The sequence below is a fragment of the Pimephales promelas genome, chromosome 17 (assembly GCF_988280905.1).
Source record: "Pimephales promelas chromosome 17, fPimPro1.hap1.1, whole genome shotgun sequence".
Classification (NCBI taxonomy): domain Eukaryota; kingdom Metazoa; phylum Chordata; class Actinopteri; order Cypriniformes; family Leuciscidae; genus Pimephales; species Pimephales promelas.
This window is the reverse complement of record NC_142785.1, coordinates 33,917,932-33,941,110: the sequence shown is the minus strand read 5'-3', so window position 1 is coordinate 33,941,110 and position 23,179 is coordinate 33,917,932. Positions and strand designations below refer to the sequence as shown.

At 40.6% G+C, this 23,179-nt stretch overlaps 2 protein-coding genes across 4 annotated transcripts in view; both read right to left on the bottom strand.

Annotated features, from left to right (window-relative positions):
- rgs7b (regulator of G protein signaling 7b) overlaps nucleotides 1-11,742 on the bottom strand; it is a 28,321-nt gene extending 16,579 nt beyond the window's left edge. For 2 of the 3 annotated variants that reach the window (XM_089122445.1, XM_039651355.2), the window contains exons 1-3: nucleotides 11,577-11,741; nucleotides 10,100-10,201; nucleotides 197-293 (exon numbers count right to left, since the gene is read on the bottom strand). In XM_089122445.1, the coding sequence (XP_088978571.1) occupies nucleotides 197-293; nucleotides 10,100-10,180 (178 nt within the window). In that variant the 5' untranslated portion in view covers nucleotides 10,181-10,201; nucleotides 11,577-11,741. Of the gene's footprint in view, nucleotides 1-196; nucleotides 294-10,099; nucleotides 10,202-11,576 lie in introns of all 3 variants that reach the window. The other variant, XM_089122444.1, reaches the window with a different exon arrangement.
- Nucleotides 11,743-15,995: 4,253 nt separating this feature from the next.
- fh (fumarate hydratase) lies at nucleotides 15,996-21,508 on the bottom strand. Its single transcript, XM_039651334.2, has 10 exons — nucleotides 21,330-21,508; nucleotides 20,875-21,009; nucleotides 20,673-20,783; nucleotides 20,114-20,290; nucleotides 19,352-19,534; nucleotides 18,216-18,381; nucleotides 17,821-18,024; nucleotides 17,209-17,336; nucleotides 16,937-17,090; nucleotides 15,996-16,180 (listed from the first exon to the last, which is right to left on the bottom strand). Exons 1-10 carry the CDS (start codon nucleotides 21,456-21,458, stop codon nucleotides 16,038-16,040), a joined length of 1,530 nt encoding a protein of 509 aa, XP_039507268.2. The 5' UTR covers nucleotides 21,459-21,508; the 3' UTR covers nucleotides 15,996-16,037.
- Nucleotides 21,509-23,179: the final 1,671 nt, after the last annotated feature.

Sequence of the window (23,179 nt, the reverse complement as noted above, 5' to 3'; positions counted from 1 at the left end):
GCCACTAGCGGAAGTACAAAAATACGGCACATTTTGCAAACCCCCCTTCGCGCTTAGCTCGTAACTCAACTCGCCAGCTCTTATGGGGGCTTGTGAAGGCATCAACTACTTTCAATAAATGTGAGAGAGAGAGAGAGAGAGAGAGAGAGAGAGAGAGGAGATGCTGTTTTGTATAAATAAGATCGTCTGAACACACCTGAAAACACACTGGGGATCTTGGACAAAAAGCTCTTGACGGTCCGGATGGGAATCCCGTTCTTTTCGTCCTGCATGCGAGCGATGATATCTTCCATCTGAGAGAGAGAGAGAGAGAGAGAGAGAGAGATCAGCTTCACAGCCTGACGTCTGGAACAATCACAGTAATTACATGCTTCATAATTAGCCTCTGATTCCATGTAATTACGCTTAATTTCTGTGTGATTACACACACTGTTGTACTCGCAATTACTCTTCACTCGTGACTGCACACACTCCCTCTTAACCCGCTATAGCAGTGCAGATTAATACATATATGAACATGAAACCAGAGAGGGAGTTATTCTGATGTTCAGATGCTGGCTATCACATGTTTCCTGGACTCACTCCAAAATCAAAACAAAAGAAGAAAAGTCCATTTAATTTTAGTACAAATTTGGGATTTTTTGCATTGTAACATATTTTAATTGCACTATTTAAATGAAAATCCAGTGTTTAATGTTGTTTATGTGTGTATGTGGTGTGTTTAATCCGCTTTAACACACACCGTGTGTAAGTTGATAAGTGGATAAGCATTGAGTCTTTCCTCCTTAAACCTGCAGTGAACCAAAGACAGTCTCAAACACACGCTTTGAAATCGCTGGTGTTTCTGACGTCACAAACCACCTTGTAACCAACAGTGTTGTGCAAGTTACTTCCAAACTGTAATACATTAGGTATTACTTGTTACTGTTATTTAAAAGTAATTCATTACCTTACAATATTACTGTCTCAGAATTGTAATGCGTTACATTACTCATGTATTACTTTTGAGTTACTTTCACCAAAATAACTAAGTAGTACTTAACTTTGGGGCTGTAATGATATGCAATATGAAACCGAAATCGCGATTCGCCACACGACTCAGATCCACGAACCTACAGAATCGCGACACACCTCTTCCAACTCCAGCGTTATTCTCCTTACCGTCCAGATCCAATGCTGCCTTATCTTTAAATTAGGCTATTAGTATTATTTGAAGTTAACATTATAAAATACGTAGACCTACACCACAAAACTAGTTGAGGATAAATTATTTAAAATTGGGGAAGTCTAGCATTATGGACATGACATTTGCAGTCAAAGCTTGAAATAAAAATTATCCGAAAATACATGTATTGAAACGTATATAGGCTATTTCCTTAGAGGACTCCAGACATTAGACAAATATCAGTCTATGTTTTATTTTTAATATTAGGGAAAAAAGACACACATTCATGCGTGACAAAAAAAAATAGGAGGCAAATATATTTTTTGTAATTCTGTTAATTACACTGGATTGAGTGTAATTGGATAAGGAAGGGTTGGTTTTGCAGTCTCCATAGAACTTAAAATTTTCATTTTATTTTAGTTTTCGTGTTCGCATTTATGAGGAAAAAACAATGTTACAGACGCGACCGCTCTGAACTGGCACTAAAAGACTGCTTTAAAACTTTCACATAGTCTGTTGCCTTTAAGAAGTAAAAGCAGACAATACACTGTAATACAACTGTAATACAAGCCTCACTGAACATGTAACGAGTAAAATATTACTGAAAATTGATTAGTAATGCCTTACACTACTGCGTTACAGCAAAAAGTAATATGTTACTGTAATGTATTACTTTTGTAATGCGTTACTCCCAACACTGGTAACCAATCAGAACAACGTGTGAGGGAGTGAGTGGAGGCGGGGCTCGTTTGCATATTCATAGGACTGCGCATACTAGATGAGGCAAGAGTGTCGAGTTACATTCAATAAAGACATTTTATTGTAAAAACGTTTTTAGGTGATTTGGTAGCAAAATAAAAGCAATTAATTTTGATAAAAGCAATTGTTGCACAAAAAATTAAATCTAAATAAATACAAATTTTATATTATTTAAATTGTAAAGTTATTGTGCTCATCAGCACCATCTTTATTCAGAAGCTTTCAATCGTAGTTTCCTAAACTCTGACACCTGAAAATCCTTCTTAATCTTCCAAAGCAAAATGACATTTGGGATGTTGAGAGACTCCAGGGGGGCGGAGTTAAAGCCTGGAGCAGGTGGGGCGCTCTGATTGGCAGGACCTCTGCCGACAGAGCCGTTTGATTGGCTCTCACACAAACTCACTCTCAACCCATGAAGTGACTGAAGAAACCAGCAAATACAAGAGAAGAAAACACACGTACTCGCTCTGTGACCCAGAGACACAGTAAAAGCTGTCCTCATCTCCACACACACCTCGAGTGTGTCCTCCTCATACTCCTGATGCACACGCGGCATATTTTAAAAAGCAAAAACACATTAAATAACTGGGTTGAGACACACGGTTTGTCCTTATGAATGTTGACTAATGCTGTTAATGAAGAATATGATTAGATCTGATAGTGTCTCTCAGCAGCGAGCTCATGCTGTCCTCCTTCAGGTCCTCTTGCTCAGTGCTGGAGAATGTTATGAAGAGTTCAGATGCAAAAGCCTCTGTGCCATTTGAAATTTTCTTCTAAAATGATCATTTTTATCAAGCTTGTATATTTAAGTTCACTAATTTCACTTAAATGGCAATGAAGATTACCTATTAATTGTCATTTAAGTGAAATTACTGAACTTAAATATACAAACTTGATAAAAATGGTCATTTTAGAAGAAAATTTCAAATGGCATTTAGAGGCTTTTGCATCTGAACTCTTCATATACAGACTCACTCATTCACTCACTCAAACATGCGCACAGACTCACACACAAAACTCTCTCACATACACACACACACACACACACACTGACTGCTTTACACAGAGTATCCCCCCCCCCCCCCCAACAGGACCTGAGCTGCGTCTGTGGATATTATGGAGGAACACTGGGATCTTTAGTTCACTGGTGTCATAATTACCATTCAAAACCATCCATTAACATAATCTCACTTCATTAGTGTAGCTCTGATCTCACAGGTGGAACACACACACTCACACACACACACACTCACTCACACTCACTGCAACGAGAGCGATTTACTGTCCATCTCAATCCACCGAGAAACAGCGATCGACCCAAACGCCGTGTGATTACGCTCATTAGATGAGGAGTAAATGTCACAATCCTGAAACGGGCTTCATTCCCATAATGCAACACTCAGAGTCTCTCTCCTGTTTACGGTCCGTGACCGGCGCATGTTTAACATGAGATTCATCACAGCAGTTTCATGCTAAAACATCCAGTGACATGAACAGTCACACACACGCATAATGGTCAGACACACACACACACACACACACACACACCCTCACTCACTAGCATATGAAAAAAAATTTAGATTAGTCAAAATTCTGGAAAAAGTCTACAGTTTTCAACATTAATGATAATACAGTTTTTTTATTCGCTTTGGTACTATTTTCACAAGTAAGGTGTACATTTTTAAAACTCTCTGTACAAAAATCTTGTAACACAGCTAGTCATATTTTCAAAACCTGATGTAATGCTTTCAGTCAGTTGCACATGTTTTCAGTCCACATAATCATTATTTCAAACACAAGATTATTGTAATATGTAATGAGAACATTTGGTTTAATCACTGAAACACAACAATATGATCTTCTTTCAGTTTAGTACTTTTAACAATCAGTTCATCCAACAGCAAACAATGCGAGATACATGTTTCAAATCGGCCTTAGAAGTGCTGAAATAAATATGCTACAGTACTATACTGTAAAAGACAGATTACACAGTTTTACTGTAACATTAGGCATCTACAATCATTTAGGCAAATTATAGTTTTTATTTTTCAGATATAATTGTAACATAGGTATACTTTCTATAATGAAATGTAACTAAATAAGAACAAAACATAACATTTAGTGCACACATTACTCTATATAGTGGCCAATTGTGGTTACCACTATGCGAAATCAATTAGCTATAGTAATTTACTGTAAATATTCATACAAACACACATTTTATTTCTGTAGTTCTCAAAATCCATATACTGTATATTGCTGAAATGAAAATCTATAGGTTTACCAAATGATTAATTGATTAACCATTAAGATCTGTTGGATTAAATAATAGACAAAAGTATTAAACTGAACTAGGGCTGTGCAAAAATGAATTGCGATTAATCGCATCCAAAATAAAAGTCTGTGTTTACATAATATATTTGTGTGTGCTGTATATAATTATTTTGTATATATAAATACCTATGCATGCATGTATATATTTAAGAATTATTTGCGCTTAAATTCTGTATATGTATATAAATACATAATCTATATTATAAAAAATATAAATATTTTATATATGAATAACGAATTTTCTTAAATATATACATGCATGTGTGTGTATTTATATATACAAAATAATTATATACAGCACACACAAATATATTATGTAAACACAGACTTTTATTTTGGATGCGATTAATCGCAATTAACTTTTGCACAGCCCTAAACTGAACAAAAAGAGATGCAAATCAAAAGTTTGATAGTAAGAGCTTTACTGTGAATGAAACAATAACGTAGATGAAACACTTATTTTGTGTTGTGAAAAGGATACTTTGTGATTGTGTGAATTGTACTAACACAGTTGAAAACATGACGAAATGTTTGAAAAAAGTGCACTTTTGATGATCATGTGTGATATTAGCACTAAGAGTTTTGAAAATGTACACCTTACTTGTGAAAATAGTACCAAAGCGAATAAAAAAAACTGTAATCAGGACTAGTGTCTTCCTCGTTTGATATTAGTGTGAAGTATAATATCCGGAGAAGAGAAGGAGAGGTGTCAACCGTGAACGGGAAGATTGCTGTAAATGATCCAATCCATTAACACTGGCATTAATCTGAGAACAGCTCTGGGCTCCGATCTATTTAATTACAATGAATGAACGGCGTCTCTGAAAATCAATCAGCATTTACAGCGCCGACGGACAGAGGATAAAGCTGAAGCCAACAGTGAGAAACAACACACACACACACACGACGATCACACACTCTCAACGTCACTGACAAATCAGTTTCAGTCGTTATCATCTGAGGCTTAAAGACACCGTTAACACGAGGACACGAGTGTGTGTGTGTGTGTGTGTGTGTGTGTGTATGAGAGAGAAAGAGACAGTGTGTCATTAAAAAAAGTATATCATAGAGAAGAGTTTAAATACTAATATCGGTCCCACTTTAAGTACTAACTACATTGAAAAACAAGTACAACGTATTATTGTGGTCCTGTTGTATTGTAAAACACTTTTGCTGCTATTGAGGTGTGATACGGGTAAGTTTAGGGACAGGTGTGGTGGTATGGGTCGGTTTAAGGGTAGGTTAAGGTGTGAGGGATGGGTCAACTGTGTAATTAGAAATGTAATTACATAAATTAATTACAGCTGTAATTACATGCTGGTATTTTTAAAATATAAGCACAATGTAAAAACATGTATGTACACAATAAGTCCATTGTATCAAATTATTAATTTCAATGTAAAGCCACTTAACATAAAGTGGGACCCTAATATCAGCTTACGAGGGAAACGGAGGCGGAGTTAGTGGTGCTTGGGAGGCGGGGCGCTTTTTTTTTTGAAAGTGCACGTTTTTGAAAATTCTCTTTATGCTTAACTCTATATTTATTTGATCAAAAAATACAGTAAATCCAGTAATATTGTGAAATATTATTACAAATCCTCATATTAGAGTGATTTGTGAAGGGTCATGTGACACTGAAGACTGGAGTAATGATGATAAATTCAGCTTTGATCACAGGAATAAATTACACTTCACTGCATATTCACAGGTGATTTACATTAGAATAATATTTCACTGTTTTTACAGTATTTCTGATGATAAACACAGCTTTGGTGAGCAGAAGAGACTTCTAGTGTAGTTTATCTAATGAGAACCACATCTAGAACGCGCGCCTCATTGAAATACATGGACATGTGTCCTGATTCAACTAATCGGATGCGACTACTCTCATATTTGCCTCTTGGGACATTATGAATTTGAAAATGAAGCTGCGTCAGTAATCTCCCATTCACTGAATAAATCATTAATACAATCACAATCCTCTCAGAAAACAAGACCTGTCCGATAGACACAACTAGAGAAATAGTTCATCTAAAACAAGAAAAATCATCTCAGAAGAATGAGAGTGATGACAGATCTGACACGTTTCACACATTAATATATTTTGCGCTTCATTACAGAACGCAGAACTCGCCTCCTGCAACTACTAAACAGCACAATGACTTCAATTATGCAATTAATGATGACAATAATAGACTACGCTCTGTAAATGACAAAAGATTATGAAGTGTCACACTCGTGATGTGTTTCTGTCTCTACTAGCGCAGGTTTTCCTGCTTGAATGTTGATTAATGTTGAGTTGCGGCTCCTCTCTTCCCAGTCTGTCAGGAACGCTCGCTTTACTTCCTGTCTCTATGAAGCCCCTCCTTCTGAAAACACACTGTGGTCCGATTGGTCGGCTGGAGCAGTGTGCTGTGATTGGTCGAGCGCTGAGTGTGTTTGGGAAATGTCCCGCCCCTTTCCATAACCGCCAGTTTAACACACTACAAACTAACTCAACCAGGCCCCGCCCCTTTATTATGCACATTAATTATTATAATGAGGAATATTGTGACGTGTTCATGCAGAAATGCTCCGTTTTAACATCTCTATTTCCACAAACAGCCGTAGGTCGCTGTGGGAAATACGACAGGTAAAAATACACAAGTTTTAAGATGATGATGGAATTCTTATCATTATAGTATTAAATTAATTAATTAAATGTTGAATTTCATAATCTCAGAGTAGCAGAAATTAAAATAATCATGATAATATAAAATTTTAATAAATAGTAGGGATGAGCCGATATAAAAATTTAGGCAGTTACCGATAACCGATAATTCTTTATACTGGGGAAACCGATAACCGATATATTGGCTGAAAAATCTAAATCTAAATTTTTATATTATTTTTGAGAGCCTGATTACAAAGACAAAAGTCTCACACTTAAAAGCCACATTCCAACACACAATTATAATATTCCTATTATGATTTTATGTAGCTGATATGACAAACTTGACAAACACTTCACTCTATTTTTATGATTTCAATCATATTTAAAGCAATTCAAAACCATGATGTTGAACAGTGCATCTAAAATGTGTCATAAATAATAGATTATGTATCGGCTTTAATATATCGGATATATTAATCTTCTAACCGGGCCGATAACATTCGAAATTAATTAACGTTTCAGACGATACCGATATGGGGGCAGATATATCGTGCATATTACATTCAATAATTTAATAATATTTTTCATACAAGAACATAAAAAATGTCTCTCACTTTCAGTTTGCTATTTGATAGAATATCTAACATTTCTCTCAAGTCTTTTTAAAATACGTCCATTAATGAAACTTCTAAATGGTCAAGGTTAATAAAAAACGGGTTAAAATATCTCTATTCGGGTCAGAAACACAGAGATCTCTGAATATAGAGCAGACGAAACACAAACACACACTGCAGACGAAAAGAGGTCAGACGAGATTCCTGAACGAACTCTCGCTAATGCACGTCCTGATGATGTCATCACCGCGCTATATTTATGCAAATATATAATCAGAGCATAAACACCGGACATGTAGATCACCGTGTGACCCAGAAACACAATCAGCAGGGAAGCACAATGCTAAATCTACATAATAAAACGCAACTACAAGTTCAACTTTTAAAAATCATCAAATTTGGGCCACTTCATACAGGTAAATAATAATTTAGGAATAACTGATTTATTTAATTGCAGACAAGCTAATGTAGTAAAGCACTTGTTCCCAACACCGACGGACAGATACTCACATGAACAGGCACTATCACTATCATAACAAAAAAAGCTTGTGTGTAATGTCCGGAGGACTGAATAACATCTCATATATAAATAATATCAATTCCTATATCAGCGTTTGGTTTTCACTGATGGAGTTTTGGTTCAACGGTCACCATTGGCTTTTGGCTTGCTCAGTTGAGGACATTTAATATTCAACAATATTATTGATCTCCTGCTCTGACACCACTATACGAGAACTGAGCTGAGCTGGAACATGACAAATGAAGCATCCCTGAACTGACTTAAAGGAGTAGTTCACTTTAAAAAAAACTTTTGCTGATAATTTACTCACCCCCGTGTCATCCAAGATGTCCATGTCTTTCTTCAGTCGAAAAGAAATGAAGGTTTTTGATGAAAACATTCCAGGATTTTCTCCATATAATGGACTTCAATGGGGTCCAAATGGTTCAAGGTCCAAAAGACAGTTTCACTGCAAACTACAAACTGTTCAAAGGGCTTTAAACGATTCCAGATGGTGAATAAGAGTCTTATCAAGCAAAACGATCGCTCATTTAACGAAGTTTAAGGTTATAAGCTCAAATGGTCGCCTTGCTCTGTTCTGTGATGTGCGTTCGTGAACAAATCTTTTTTCGTGTCATTTGGTAGCCTGCATGCCAGCCCGAACTCTGCCCACAACATTTTTCGGTCGGGAAGTTCGGTCTGGACTCGATCCATTGAGGAGTAATTATGATCAGGCAAGAAATGAACGGGCCAATCAAATTGCCAGGGCGGGCTTTATACGATGATGGACAGGTGATCTTCAGGGACGTAATCATCACGTTATCAAAGAGCGCTAACTGGTTTCCCTCAGAGACGACTGCAGCTGGAGAATTGAGATGTATAGATTCCTCTGTCGCGTCTGTTGTAAAATAAATCGACAGCGCATTCATTTTAATAGACGAACAGAAAACTGCAATCAAGGCATTTGTCGATCGGAAAGATATTTTTGGCGTCCTTCCAACATGATTCGGGAAAAGTGTAACTTATCAGCGGCTCTGACGGTCGCTAAGAAGACGGGACGTAATGAAAAGCCTGTGGTCGTTGTGGTTTCTCCTTTGGTGGCACTCATGGAGAAGTAAGTAAAAGAAGCAACACTCGTTATTTAACTTCTAATCTAAAATAAGTAAGTTCAGTAGTTGAAAACTGTGCTATGCAAAGGAGTTGACTTATGCGTTGCTCTGATTGGTTGGTAGGTTTACCAACTATCCAATTAAATGCAGAGGTTTTTTTTTTCCTGGTTCGGTTACGACACGCCTCATAATCAAAGCCCAACGAAGCGGTATCAGACTCATATTCTTATTAGAAAATGAGTATGACGAAGTCAGGCTAGTCATTTGGTTCATTCAACGAATGAACTGAACGAGTTGACTTGGGAAAAGATTTGTTCATTTTGATGAACGAGTTCGAACAGGAGAGTCACGAAGGCGCAGAAAAGAGCAAGGCGACCATTTGAGCTTAAAAAATGTAAACTTTATTTATTTTTTTAATGAGCGATCGTTTCGCTTGATAAGACCCTTATTCATCGTCTAAAATCGTTTAAAGCCCTTTGAACAGTTTGCAACTTTGCACTGAAAGTGTCTTTTGGACCTTGAACCGTTTGGTTCCCATTGAAGTCCATTATAAGGAGAAAATCCTGGAATGTTTTCATCAAAAACCTTCATTTCTTTTCGACTGAAGAAAGAAAGACGTGGACATTAGTGTCACACACACGCAAACACAAAAAAATAGAGTTATGTACCAGCAGCTCATACAAAAATATAGAATTATGTAGCACACTGGCACTGATACACACTGTGGAGGCCGTACTGTACGCCTACGTGTAACGTGTGTATGACAGGTCGGATTACAGCATGGTGATGTGAGTTACTTCTTATGCGTTCCGTCAATATCACGTTAACTTAATTTACGTTCATATATTGAGATATTACGTTCATATACGTTAATATATTGATTTTTGACATTTGTGAATCGATTCAGAACCATGAAGACTGCTGGGTGAGCGGATGGTTCAGAGGTGAGGGGTCAGCTGGACTTACTTTCCTGTACACCAGCATGTTGGGAGACTCATCCGCCACTCCATTAGTGCTCTGAGTCTGAGCCGAGCCCAGCTGAGCCATTCCTCAAGCTGAGCCGTACTCCTGGGGGGGTATAGAGAGAGAGAGAGGGGGGGGGGTGATTATTTATTCATTATTTAAGACCATGAACACCTGCAGCAATATCTAGAATCATGGAAAAATCTACAGCATTTCATTTTTAACACAAGGAAAGTTTTCTCTTCGAGGAGGATGATGGATGAAAGTGACAGATAGACAGACGATAGATAGATAGAACACTGATACACATCAACACAACACAACACTGACACACAATACTGAAACACTGACACAATATTCACAACACTGCCTGACACACAACACTGACACACGAAAACACAACACAACACTGACACACAATACTGAAACACTGACACACAACAACACAACACTGACACACAAAAGCACAACACTGACACACAACATTCACAACACAGTCTGACACACAACACAACACTGACACACAATACTGAAACACTGACACACAAAAGCACAACACTGACACACAACATTCACAACACAGTCTGACACACAACAACACAACACTGACACACAACAACACAACACTGACACACAAAAGCACAACACTGACACACAACATTCACAACACTGCCTGACACACAACAACACAACACTGACACACAAAAGCACAACACTGACACACAACAACACAACACTGACACACAACACAACACTGACACACAACACTGACACACAAAAGCACAACACTGACACACAAAAGCACAACACTGACACACAACAACACAACACTGACACACAACAACACAACACTGACACACAACACTGACACACAAAAACACAACACTGACACACAACATTCACAACACTGCCTGACACACAACACCACAACACTGACACACAAAAACACAACACTGACACACAACATTCACAACACTGCCTGACACACAACACCACAACACTGACACACAACACTGACACACAAAAGCACAACACTGACACACAAAAACACAACACTGACACACAACACTGACACACAAAAGCACAACACTGACACACAAAAACACAACACAGTCTGACACACAACAACAAAACACTAACACACAAAAGCACAACACTGACACACAAAAACACAACACTGACACACAAAAGCACAACACTGACACACAACATTCACAACACAGTCTGACACACAACACAACACTGACACATAATACTGAAACACTGACACAACATTCACAACACTGTCTGACACATAGCAGCATAACACTGACACACAAAAGCACAACACTGACACACACACACACACACACACACACGGCACGAGCGGCCTCGGAGATGAGGAGGATGAAACACTGACGGATGGGAGGAAGGTGTTTAATGGTCCCGCGTCACGCGTCGAATAAACACACATTTCCCCGCAGACTGTAGAAGCATTTACCTCACAGAATCGCTCGCGTCGCTCCTCGGGGCGGTGCGTCAGCTGCAGGGGTAGCGGAGGCAGTTTTATTCATCGGAATCGATGAGTTATTTGCCCCTCGGTGTAACAACTATCGCTTTCCTCTCCTCTCCTCTCCTCTCCTCACAGCGAACGGCGGCGCGCAAATCTCACAACTAGAGCGTGAACGCGCAGGGATCAGCGGCCAATCACACGCGCGCTCATGCACGCGAGAGAAAGAGCTGCCGCTGCGTCCATGTCACACATTTCATTACACTATCACTTTAAAAAAAATATTTTCATGATTTGTAATCACATTTTTTTCTTTTGTCAAATAAGCTTGAATAATTTATGTAGTTCAGATAACATAATATTTTGAGTATATTTCCTTCAATTTCCATTTCAACTTAAAACTTTTAAGGCAACCAGGTTACTTCATTTTTCACGTTAAAACAACAATATTTTTTACACTGTACACTGTGTGCCATTTATTGTTTTTTAATCAACAGCCTGCATCATATGCCAACAAAAGTAATATTGTGGCATATAATTCTCTTCCATATTTATTTTCTCATAAATCTCATTTTAAAGTTGACTGGTATTTGTTTTTTCTTTGGACTTCCACTTTGTGGTCTAAACATCTGGTCTTGCCTGTGTACGGGACACTGGGGCTAGTTGTCACACTCTAGTAAATAGAGTGTGTTTTTATTATTGAAAGGCAAATTCTGAGGCTTCTCAATCATAAAACACAAAACCACTCATGAAACATGTAACACTGTTTTAGCTAACAACAAACATTTAAATCACATTTATGAAAAATACTCTTGATGTATTTTGTGTGCAAAAAAAATTATGACACACAATGTCAGAAGACATCGCAAGTTTTAATTTTTTTGACTCTTTTTGAGTATAAAAACTCTTTTTGACTCTTGAATTAGTATAATCCAAGTAGTCCAAGTGGTCACATAAAAAGGATAATTGTGACATTTAAAATCCAAAATAATGGAATAAAAAGTATTTATGAGATAAAGTCAAAATTGACAAAAAGACAAAATTCTGACATAAGAAGTTGAAATTGGGACAAAAATAAAACTTTTAGAAACAAAAGTCAAGATTTTAACTAGTTATCATTTTTTTCATTACAACATAAGTCATAAAATAAAAGTTAAAATGACACAAAAAGTCATAATTATGACATACAAAGTCATTGATCTGACTTGTCATTTTACATACAAAGTAATATTTGTCAAAACTGACAAAATCATAAAAGGTCAAAACTGTGACAAAAGTGTAAATGACGGCATAAGCCATCTCATAATTTTTATCTCATAATTGTGACTTTTTGTTCTAATTATGATTTAGCGAAGCATGTTTAAACAGTGAAACACACTGATGAGGATGCTGAACACACCAGATGATCTGCAGATGGAGGTGTGTGTGTGTGTGTGTGTGTGTGTGTGTGTGTGTGTGTTGAGATGACAGTGCCGTCAGCAGAAGAGTGGATCTCTGGATCCGGAAGAGTTTGCAGAACATAACTCTATTAGAAGATTTGGCAGATATATTAAAGCTTATGAATAATGTATAATTTCGTATGAATCATTTAAATAGAGGAAAATAGAGTTCAGTGCAACAGTTCAGTCTGTCATAAAATGATGATGAATATATTATAATTGTGTTATTGGGAAATGGCTTTTAATGATGAGACTATTTTATAAATTTATATGAAAATTTTGATTTAGATTTAAGGATAATGTATCCATCATCTCGGTGCATCACTAATGCAAACATTTATTTACGAACCCATCAAATATGTGACAGAAATAAATCAAATATGATATGATAACTAGATATAAATATCCTATCAGGTGTTTGTGTCGCTGGATTTATTAGGATATAATGAGTCACATGATGAAAACATACTGAGGGAAAACCAAACCGAGCCTGTAGACACACACACACACACACACACACACACACACCTGCATCTCCAGGTAACCACACCCATACATCCACAAACACACTCACTCACACACACACACTCTATCATCTCCTCCTGTGGTGGCCATATGTCTCTCAGCTCCCCGCCGCTCTCCTCTTCCTCTGCTCTGTGTGTGTGTGTGTGTGTGTGTGTGTGTGTGTGAGACCCGAGGCTCAGTGGGACTGATGATCTCACACAGGCTCTGAATATCAACACAGAGCAGGTGAAATGCCAGACTCGACTTGAGGAAGTGCTGCTGGTGTGTGTGTGTGTGTGTGTGTGTGTGTGTGTGCTTCCCTCGGTGAGGATCATCTGCACAAACCCTCGCTCATAATCTCTCTCTCACACACACACACACACACACGTTACATGAAGAACATCAATCCTATTTTCAAGAATGCTTTTGCTTCGTGACACGGATCAGATTATTATAGTTCACTAAAATCTGTCAAAAACATCATTATTTTGAGAAACACATTTTAGCGAAGCGGCGGATCCGCTAACAGTGTTTAATGTTGTAAACCGATACGAACCACACACGCACGGTCCATCACCACAGAATCACGAGCTGAGCTAGCGTTCAGAGAGCTAGCATTCAGAGAGCTAGCGTTCACAGAACTAACGTTCACAGAGCTAGCGTTCAGAGATCTAACATCAGCTAGTGTTCACAGAGCTAGCGTTCACAGTCTAGCGTTCACAGAGCTAGCGTTCAGAGATCTAACATCAGCTAGTGTTCACAGAGCTAGCGTTCACAGTCTAGCGTTCACAGAGCTAGCGTTCAGAGATCTAGCGTTCACAGATTTAACGTTCACAGTCTAGCGTTCACAGAGCTAGCGTTCAGAGATCTAACATCAGCTAGTGTTCACAGAGCTAGCGTTCACAGTCTAGCGTTCACAGAGCTAGCGTTCAGAGATCTAGCGTTCACAGATTTAACGTTCACAGATCTAGCGTTCACAGAGCTAGCGTTCAGAGATCTAACATCAGCTAGTGTCCACAGATCTAGCGTTCACAGTCTAGCGTTCACAGAGCTAGCGTTCAGAAATCTAACATCAGCTAGTGTTCAGAGATCTAGCGTTCAGAGATCTAGCGTTCACAGAGCTAGCGTTCACAGAACTAACATTCACAGAGCTAGCGTTCAGAGATCTAACATCAGCTAGTGTTCACAGAGCTAGTGTTCAGAGATCTAACATCAGCTAGTGTCCACAGAGCTAGCGTTCACAGTCTAGCGTTCACAGAGCTAGCGTTCAGAAATCTAACATCAGCTAGTGTTCAGAGATCTAGCGTTCAGAGATCTAGCGTTCACAGAGCTAGCGTTCACAGAACTAACATTCACAGAGCTAGCGTTCAGAGATCTAACATCAGCTAGTGTTCACAGAGCTAGCGTTCACAGTCTAGCGTTCACAGAGCTAGCGTTCAGAGATCTAACATCAGCTAGTGTTCACAGAGCTAGCGTTCACAGTCTAGCGTTCACAGAGCTAGCGTTCAGAGATCTAACATCAGCTAGTGTTCACAGAGCTAGCGTTCACAGAGCTAGCGTTCACAGAACTAACATTCACAGAGCTAGCGTTCAGAGATCTAACATCAGCTAGTGTTCACAGAGCTAGCGTTCAGAGATCTAGCGTTTACAGAGCTAGCGTTCACAGAGCTAACGTTCACAGATCTAGCGTTCAGAGATCTAGCGTTCACAGAGCTAACGTTCAGAGATCTAGCATCAGCTAGTGTTCACAGAGCTAGCATTCACAGAGCTAGCGTTCAGAGATCTAGCGTTCAGAGATCTAGCGTTCACAGAGCTAGCGTTCAGAGATCTAGCGTTCACAGAGCTAGCGTTCAGAGATCTAGCGTTCACAAAGCTAGCGTTCAGAGATCTAGCGTTCACAGAGCTAGCGTTCAGAGATCTAGCGTTCACAGAGCTAGCGTTCAGAGATCTAGCGTTCACAAAGCTAGCGTTCAGAGATCTAGCGTTCAGAGATCTAGCGTTCACAGAGCTAGCGTTCAGAGATCTAGCGTTCACAGAGCTAGAGTTCAGAGATCTAGCATCAGCTAGCGTTCAGAGATCTAGCCTTCAGAGATCTAGCGTTCACAGAGCTAGCGTTCAGAGATCTAGCGTTCACAGAGCTAGAGTTCAGAGTTAGGGTTAGGGTCACAGATATAACGTTCACAGAGCTAGCGTTCAGAGATCTAGCATCAGCTAGCGTTCAGAGATCTAGCGTTCAGAGATCTAACGTTCACAGAGCTAGCGTTCACAGATCTAGCGTTCACAGAGCTAGTGTTCACAGATGTAGTGTTCAGCTAGCGTTCACAGATCTAGCGTTCAGAGATCTAGCGTTCAGAGATCTAGCGTTCAGAGATCTAGCGTTCAGAGATCTAGCGTTCAGCTAGTGTTCACAGATCTAGCGTTCAGAGATCTAGCATTCACAGATCATTGGGCACAGACACGAGGAACGAAGTGTTTGAACAGGGCAAGTGTTTTATTGAAGAGCGAGAGGTTATTTGGGTCCCAGCATGTCTTCAGGACGCACCCACAGGTCGAACTGCTCCTCCGTCAGGAAGCCGAGCTTCAGCGCCGTCTCCTTCAGAGTCGAGCCCTCCTTGTGTGCCGTCTTCGCTATAGTGGCCGCTTTATCATAGCCTGAGGAGAGACCACACACACCAGTCATTCCAGTCATTTCTGAATGTCAAACAAATGTCTCTCTCCTCTTCTGTAGCATTTTCAAACTGCTTCATGACTCTTTAACAGGCCAACGCATGCAGGATCGAACCAAGCGGCAACATTCTAATCTGAAAGATGAAGCCTACCCGGAAGTGCGATAAACTGCAATACGTCTCAAATCCACTAGAGGGCGGTCCCGAAAGGGAGCAGATATCCATAGACGTCATAGACGTTATAATGTCCGTTTTCACAGCATAAATTCATATGTTTAGTTTGGTCACATGGACTTTTACGTGACAACTGTGAGGCGGGTGAATTTTTTTCTAACTCGTTAATTTAGATCATATTTAGATATAAAACGTATGACAAATAAGGGCGGTTAACTTTGATTGACAGCTGATAACGGGCTGCGCCGAGTGAATTTGACGTCTCGGCCATGATCTGACACAACACATCACACCACCTCTCTATCCTTTCTGAAACTTTTGTGTTTTGTATTTCCCAAGATTTTCCAGTGTGGCGCCGCCCATAAACAGCCTCAAACCCGTTCTCCAGAGAGTCTATGGGTGACGTCACAGACGCTTTGTCCATATTTTTTACAGTCTATGGATCAAACACACACACACACACAGCGCCCTCTGCTGTCTGTTCCCCACACTTACAGTCCTTCATCCAAACACAGGATGCATGTTCTCAGAGGCGATACGCTACACACACACACACACACACACTCACCTATGTGAGGGTTGAGAGCCGTGACCAGCATCAGCGACTCGCTCATCAGCTTGTTGATCCTCTCGATGTTGGGCTTGATCCCGACCACACAGTTGTTGGTGAAGGAGACCGAAGCGTCGCCCAGAAGTCTGGCAGAGTTCAGGACATTCTTGATCTGAAACAGAAACATCCAGTCCGTCACCTGAGCATGCGGACCCTGCAGTCTGAGCAGGAGGGGTGTGTGTGTGTGTGTGTGTGTGGAGGAGACGAGGAGGTGTGTGACGTGGACTCACGATCATTGGCTTGAAGACGTTGAGCTCGAAGTGTCCGTTGCTTCCTCCGACAGTGACGGCCACATGATTCCCGAACACCTGAGCCGCCACCATAGTCAACGCCTCACACTGCGTGGGGTTCACCTTCCCTGAGACACACACACACACACACAGTTCAGGGTGGGATTCACTTCACACTTCAGTTGCTGGTGTTGGTTTACAGCTACAACAGTTAACAACACACACACTTCTCTGATCCTAATGGCAGTCTAAAGCATTGTGTGTGCGTGTGTGTGTGTGTGTGTGTGTGTGTGTGTGTGTGTGTGTGTGTGTGTGTGTGTGTGTGTGTGCAATGTGAGAGTGAGAGGTGTAAAAGAGAGTGTGTGCGTGTGTGAGAGTGTGTGTTGCATTTTTCAAAGGTCACGAACATCAGAGCATCCTAAAAATAGAACAGAAACACAAGGCCGGAGCTAAAGTTTAGAGGTCGAGCTCACAGTGTGTGTGTGTGTGTGTGTAAATGTGCAGTATATTATTAATTTATCAGTGTGTAAATAAGGTGTTTGTAAAACACACAGGAGGATGATGAGATTTGGGGTTCTGCGGCTCTGATTGGCTGACAGGCCTGTCACTCACCCGGCATGATGCTGGACCCGGGCTCGTTCTCGGGCAGCACGAGTTCTCCGAGACCCGACCGAGGTCCCGACCCCAGGAAGCGGATGTCGTTGGCGATCTTCATCAGGCTCACGGCCACAGTGTTCAGAGAGCCGCTCAGCTCCACCAGTGCATCATGGGCCGCCAGAGCCTCGAACTTGTTCTCCGCCGTCACAAACGGCAGTCCTGCACACGAGCAGAGCAGAGCCTCACTGGTGATGACCACACACACACACACACACACACACACACACTTCTCCAGAGCAGAGCCTCATATTACAGTGATTCTGAAGGGTCATGTGACACTGGACACTGGAGTAATGATGAACATTCAGCTTTGTTGAATTCGTGTGTGTGTGTGTGTGAGTGTGTGTTACCTGTGAGTGCAGACACTTTCTCCGCCACTTTCTCAGCGAAGCCGATGCGTGTGTTAAGGCCGGTTCCCACCGCAGTGCCGCCGGCTGCGAGCTCATACACACGCGGCATCGCGGCCTTCACTCGCTCGATGCTGTACTTCACCTGCTGCACGTACCCGCCAAACTCCTGCACACACACACACACACACAACAAAGAAGACTTATCTCTAAGTCAAATCAGAGCCCATCTAACGGAGAGCCTTGGCCCGTTGTGTATCATCCTGGTTGCAGTTCCATTAGAATTCCACTGGAGGTGATCATGAGCGAGAGCAGAATGAATGGGAGTCTATGGGGCTAAACGGCTAAATGTGTCTCTTTCACCTGCTTGTCGTTAAATCAAAATAGATTTTATTGTTGATTCCGCAAGTTCAATATAGATTATAGGCCAAAAGTCGAATGAACGAGTACTTATGTCCTTTTGATTTCTTACAGGTTAGGCCGTTGTTGGCCGGATCACGCTAGCATTCTGCTATTGTGTGACGTCATCACAGTTTTGAACGGATTTTTAGAACAGATAAGTGAACTTAAAAATGCAAGTGTATTATCTTAGCCCTCCCTTTTGAATGCAACTTTCAAATTACTTGACAAAAAATTACATCCTGAGAAAAGTGGATTTCAGGGGGTGAAACCCCATTGACTCCCATTCATTCTGCACTCGAGCGCCCCCGCATGGACAGAGACGCGTTACTGCAGCCAGTCCAGAACCCGGAAGTAACCAGCCAGTGCCAATTCTCTTCAATTAGACATTCTCTGGTCAAATGTATCACACAAGACTCAGAGAGAATGAACGCGTGTCACCTGATCCACACATGTACATGCTTCATTGCAAGCACAAATGATGATTACACACTTATACTAAAGAAAATGTGTGTGTTACACACATATGTATTCACAAAAATATCTCTATTTGCACAGACTGCAGGACAGTCACACACAAGTTAAGTTGAAAGGCATTGGTTGTGGATAGTAACACATTTCTGCAACATTATCAAGTTCTTGTAGAATTTGATAATTTCATGCAATTTTTTATAATTTTAAAACTAAATTCATCAGAAGGGATATATACTGTATATGTATGAATGTTGAGATATCTAAACCTGTCCGAGAGAGAGCGGCACGGCGTCCTGTGTGTGTGTGCGGCCGATCTTGATGATGTCTTTGAACTGCAGAGCTTTCTCCGCGAGAGCGTCGTGCAGCGCCTGGAGCCCCGGCAGCAGAACCTCGTGAACCTCTTTACCAGCGGCGATGTGCATAGCGGTGGGGAACGTGTCGTTCGAGCTCTGCACACACAACAGAAGAGGAGTCAGTGAGTGTGTGTGTGTGTGTGTGTGTGTGTGTGTGAATGAGTCAGTGAGTGAGTGTGTGTGTGTGAGTGAGTCAATGAGTCATTGAATGAGTGAGTCAGTGAGTAAGTGAGTCAGTGAATGAGTGAGTCAGTGAGTGAGTGAGTCAATGAGTCAATGAGTCAGTGAATGAGTCAGTGAGTGAGTGAGTGAGTGGGTGAGTGAGTCAGTGAGTAAGTGAGTCAGTGAATGAGTGAGTCAGTGAGTGAGTGAGTGAGTCAATGAGTTAGTGAATGAGTCAGTGAGTGAGTCAGTGAGTGGGTGAGTGATTGAGTGAGTGAGTGAGTGAGTGAGTGAGTGAGTGAGTGAGTGAATGAGTCAGTGAGTGAGTGAGTGAGTGAGTCAGTGAGTGAGTCAGTGAGTCAGTGAATGAGTCAGTGAGTGAGTCAGTAAGTGGGTGAGTGATTGAGTGAGTGAGTGAGTGAGTGAGTCAGTGAATGAGTCAGTGAGTGAGTCAGTGAGTGGGTGAGTGATTGAGTGAGTGAGTAAGTGAGTCAGCGAGTGAGTGTGTGAGACCTGGCTCTTGTTGACGTGGTCATTGGGGTGAACAGGATCTTTGCTGCCCAGTTTTCCACCCAGTATCTCGATGGCTCTGTTGCTGATGACCTCATTGACGTTCATGTTGGTCTGTGTTCCGGATCCGGTTTGCCAAACAACCAGCGGGAAATGATCATCCAGCTTCCCAGCAGCCACCTGGAACACACACACACACACAGGAGTCAAAGACGGAGAGAAATCAACCAATACGACCATAGGTCCGTTCCATTCGACCATAAGTGGACTGCGAAGTGGACTTCACAGGGTATTTTGCCATCTTAAGTGAGATTCCAATTCAAAGGGAACGAACATGTTCGGTTCGAAGGGCACTGCAAACGGCATAGGGAATAAGGGAACATCGATACATCACTTCACAGGAAGTCAGTGAAGTCCACTTCAACTGATATACCGTGTTCAGGGAGTAGGGAGCAGTGAACACTTGTGTAGGGACCCTGTCGAATGGAACGCACCTCATGACACTATAATGATCATACAGTATAAGCGCTTGTGATGCTGTCAATCATAATTAGAGATAAACCTCGTCCGCAGCTTTCATGATGGCGTCTGCGATCTTTGGGTCCAAACCGTAATCTTTATTGACTTCTGCCGCGGCTTTCTTCAGAATCCCAAAGGCTTTGATCACCTGGATCTACAGGAAAAGGACAAACTCAGACACATAATCCCTAACACACTATAATTAATAATAATAATAATAATAATAATGTTGTTTCATGTCTCACTGGCATTCTCTCTGTAACTCCTCCGATCTTGAAGTTCATGGTTGATCTGACAGTTTGAGCTCCATAATATTTATCAGAAGGAACTTTGAGTTCTCCAAACGTGTCCCTCTCGATCCTGTACGACTCTGAACTGGCCTGGAATAACAACAATAACCTGTCAATCAATCATTTATGAATATGATTCTCATCCTTAAACAACGGATCAGTCTGATTTAATGAGCAGAAACTAATGCCGATGTTTCTCAATCACTGTAAATCACACCTCGAGAAAGAATTAAGTAGAAACACGCATTTATAATGTTTTGAAAAGCATACTTGAGTTATAATGCAGACACGTGACACACACATGTGTGATTTCTGAGGGCTTTAAAAGAACGATAAACATGAAGGTCATTCATCGGCCCGTCAGTTCAGCTCACATCTCAGTAAACACTGCAGAAACACAGGGATTTTACCATTCTAAGCGAGTTTTGCAGGAGTCCTGGCGCTGGCTGGATGCTCCGGGCGATGATGGATCTCTTCGGGGTCCAAAGCTTCGACAGATCCGCGCTGAAGCGCTGCAGTTTGCCAGCGGACCGATACATGGCGACTCTGGGGGCGGAACCGTTGCTCACCAACCAGAGCCCAGCGTCGGGGGGCGGACACTTATTAGTGGAACACTACACATTAGGGGGACACAATTACCGGCGACACCCATTGGATTATAATTAAAATCAGACTAAAATCAGCAACTAAACTTTTTTTCTTTTCTGTGGTTGTATGCGAATGTGATTTCTTAAAAATTAAAAATTGAACAAAGATCACAGGGGATACATCATGTATCACACACAAAAAATAGGAGACAAAACGCAAGGTAAAGCAAGACAGTAAAGATAGTCTATTAAACATACATAAATGAAACATAAAATAAATCAAAACAAATAAATAACTTCCGAATTTAAAAAAGTTTATTATACTTGTCCATTATTACTGTATTCATAAAGTCAAATGGAATGAAAAAATGTATATTAAAATATACTAACAAACAATATCCAAATGTAAAAACATAAAAGCAAGGAAAACTACACAGCTGCTTAAATTTTAAATTTTCAGCTGCCTTTCTGTCTTTTTTCTCTATCTTCGTTTTCTTCCTTTTTGTTTACCCCTGAGTCCTGACATGTAACTTGTGGTAGCCTATATGTAGTACTCCTGTTCGTAAATTATGTTTTGTCCTTTTTAAAAGTCTTTCGTTTTAATAAATAACTTAATTTAAGAATTAAATTTAAACAAAATGGCAATTAGACTGAAAAATTAGTGGCCCAGGTCTTGTTGCTAATTTTTCAGGTAAGATGGATCTAAATCGATCTAAATGATTCGCTAGACAGAGGACTTTAATTGTGGAGTTCAGGCGCGATGACGTACGTAACTCTTCTCAGCGCTCTTCAGGATGGGCCAATCACAGCCGTCTGTGATTATTGCGTTGCACTTGATAGTAATCTTTCTGCAGACACTGCGCCCACGATTACTCGATTTCTGTGCTGATCACTGGTATTAATAAACTTAAACTATACTTTGTTGTCCACAAATGCCTCCAGTTAGACTTAAATCTAACTGAGATACGATTGCGCTTCTGGGCCTCAGCGCCACCTGGAGGAAGAGCATTGCCAACATTGAGCGCATGCGCACTTGTTGGTGGATCCCTCGATTTCTCACCACACTGTTTCTGTTTAACGCATTTTTTAAATTTATTACTATATCAAGCCAATATAATATGGTTATTCAGTTGAATGTTAGGCTTACTGGATCACTCAACTGCTCCGTATTTTTAAATTATTATCATCATTACTACATCATTATTATTTATATATATTTTTTCTACCTTTACCAATATCCTCCACCAGAGGGCGACAACACACAGCTGAAACCCAGCAGAGACCCGCAATACAGAACAAACGCAAAAATGAGAAAATTCTTTATCTAGAGTGTTGTTGTTTATAATTTCTGCACTGGAATAAGATCATCATGTTTTTACATTTAGCGCAAAAACAGGACAGAAGAGCATCAGTGTGTCGCTGGACTGTAAAACACACTCGAGGAGAGGGAGATCAGAATTTCCTCTGACTGATGTGTGTGTGTGTGTGTGTGTGTGTGTGTGTAATCGCCTGCTAATTGAAACCAATCGTGATCAATAGCGCCTAACGACTCTGATAAGAAGACTGGACTTTTAAATGACCGAAAATGACGAAATATGTTACGAATAAAAAGAGGAGAAGTGTGTGATTATTGATGTGGTTAATCAAACAGGCGCGTTTGGAGGTCACGCTGT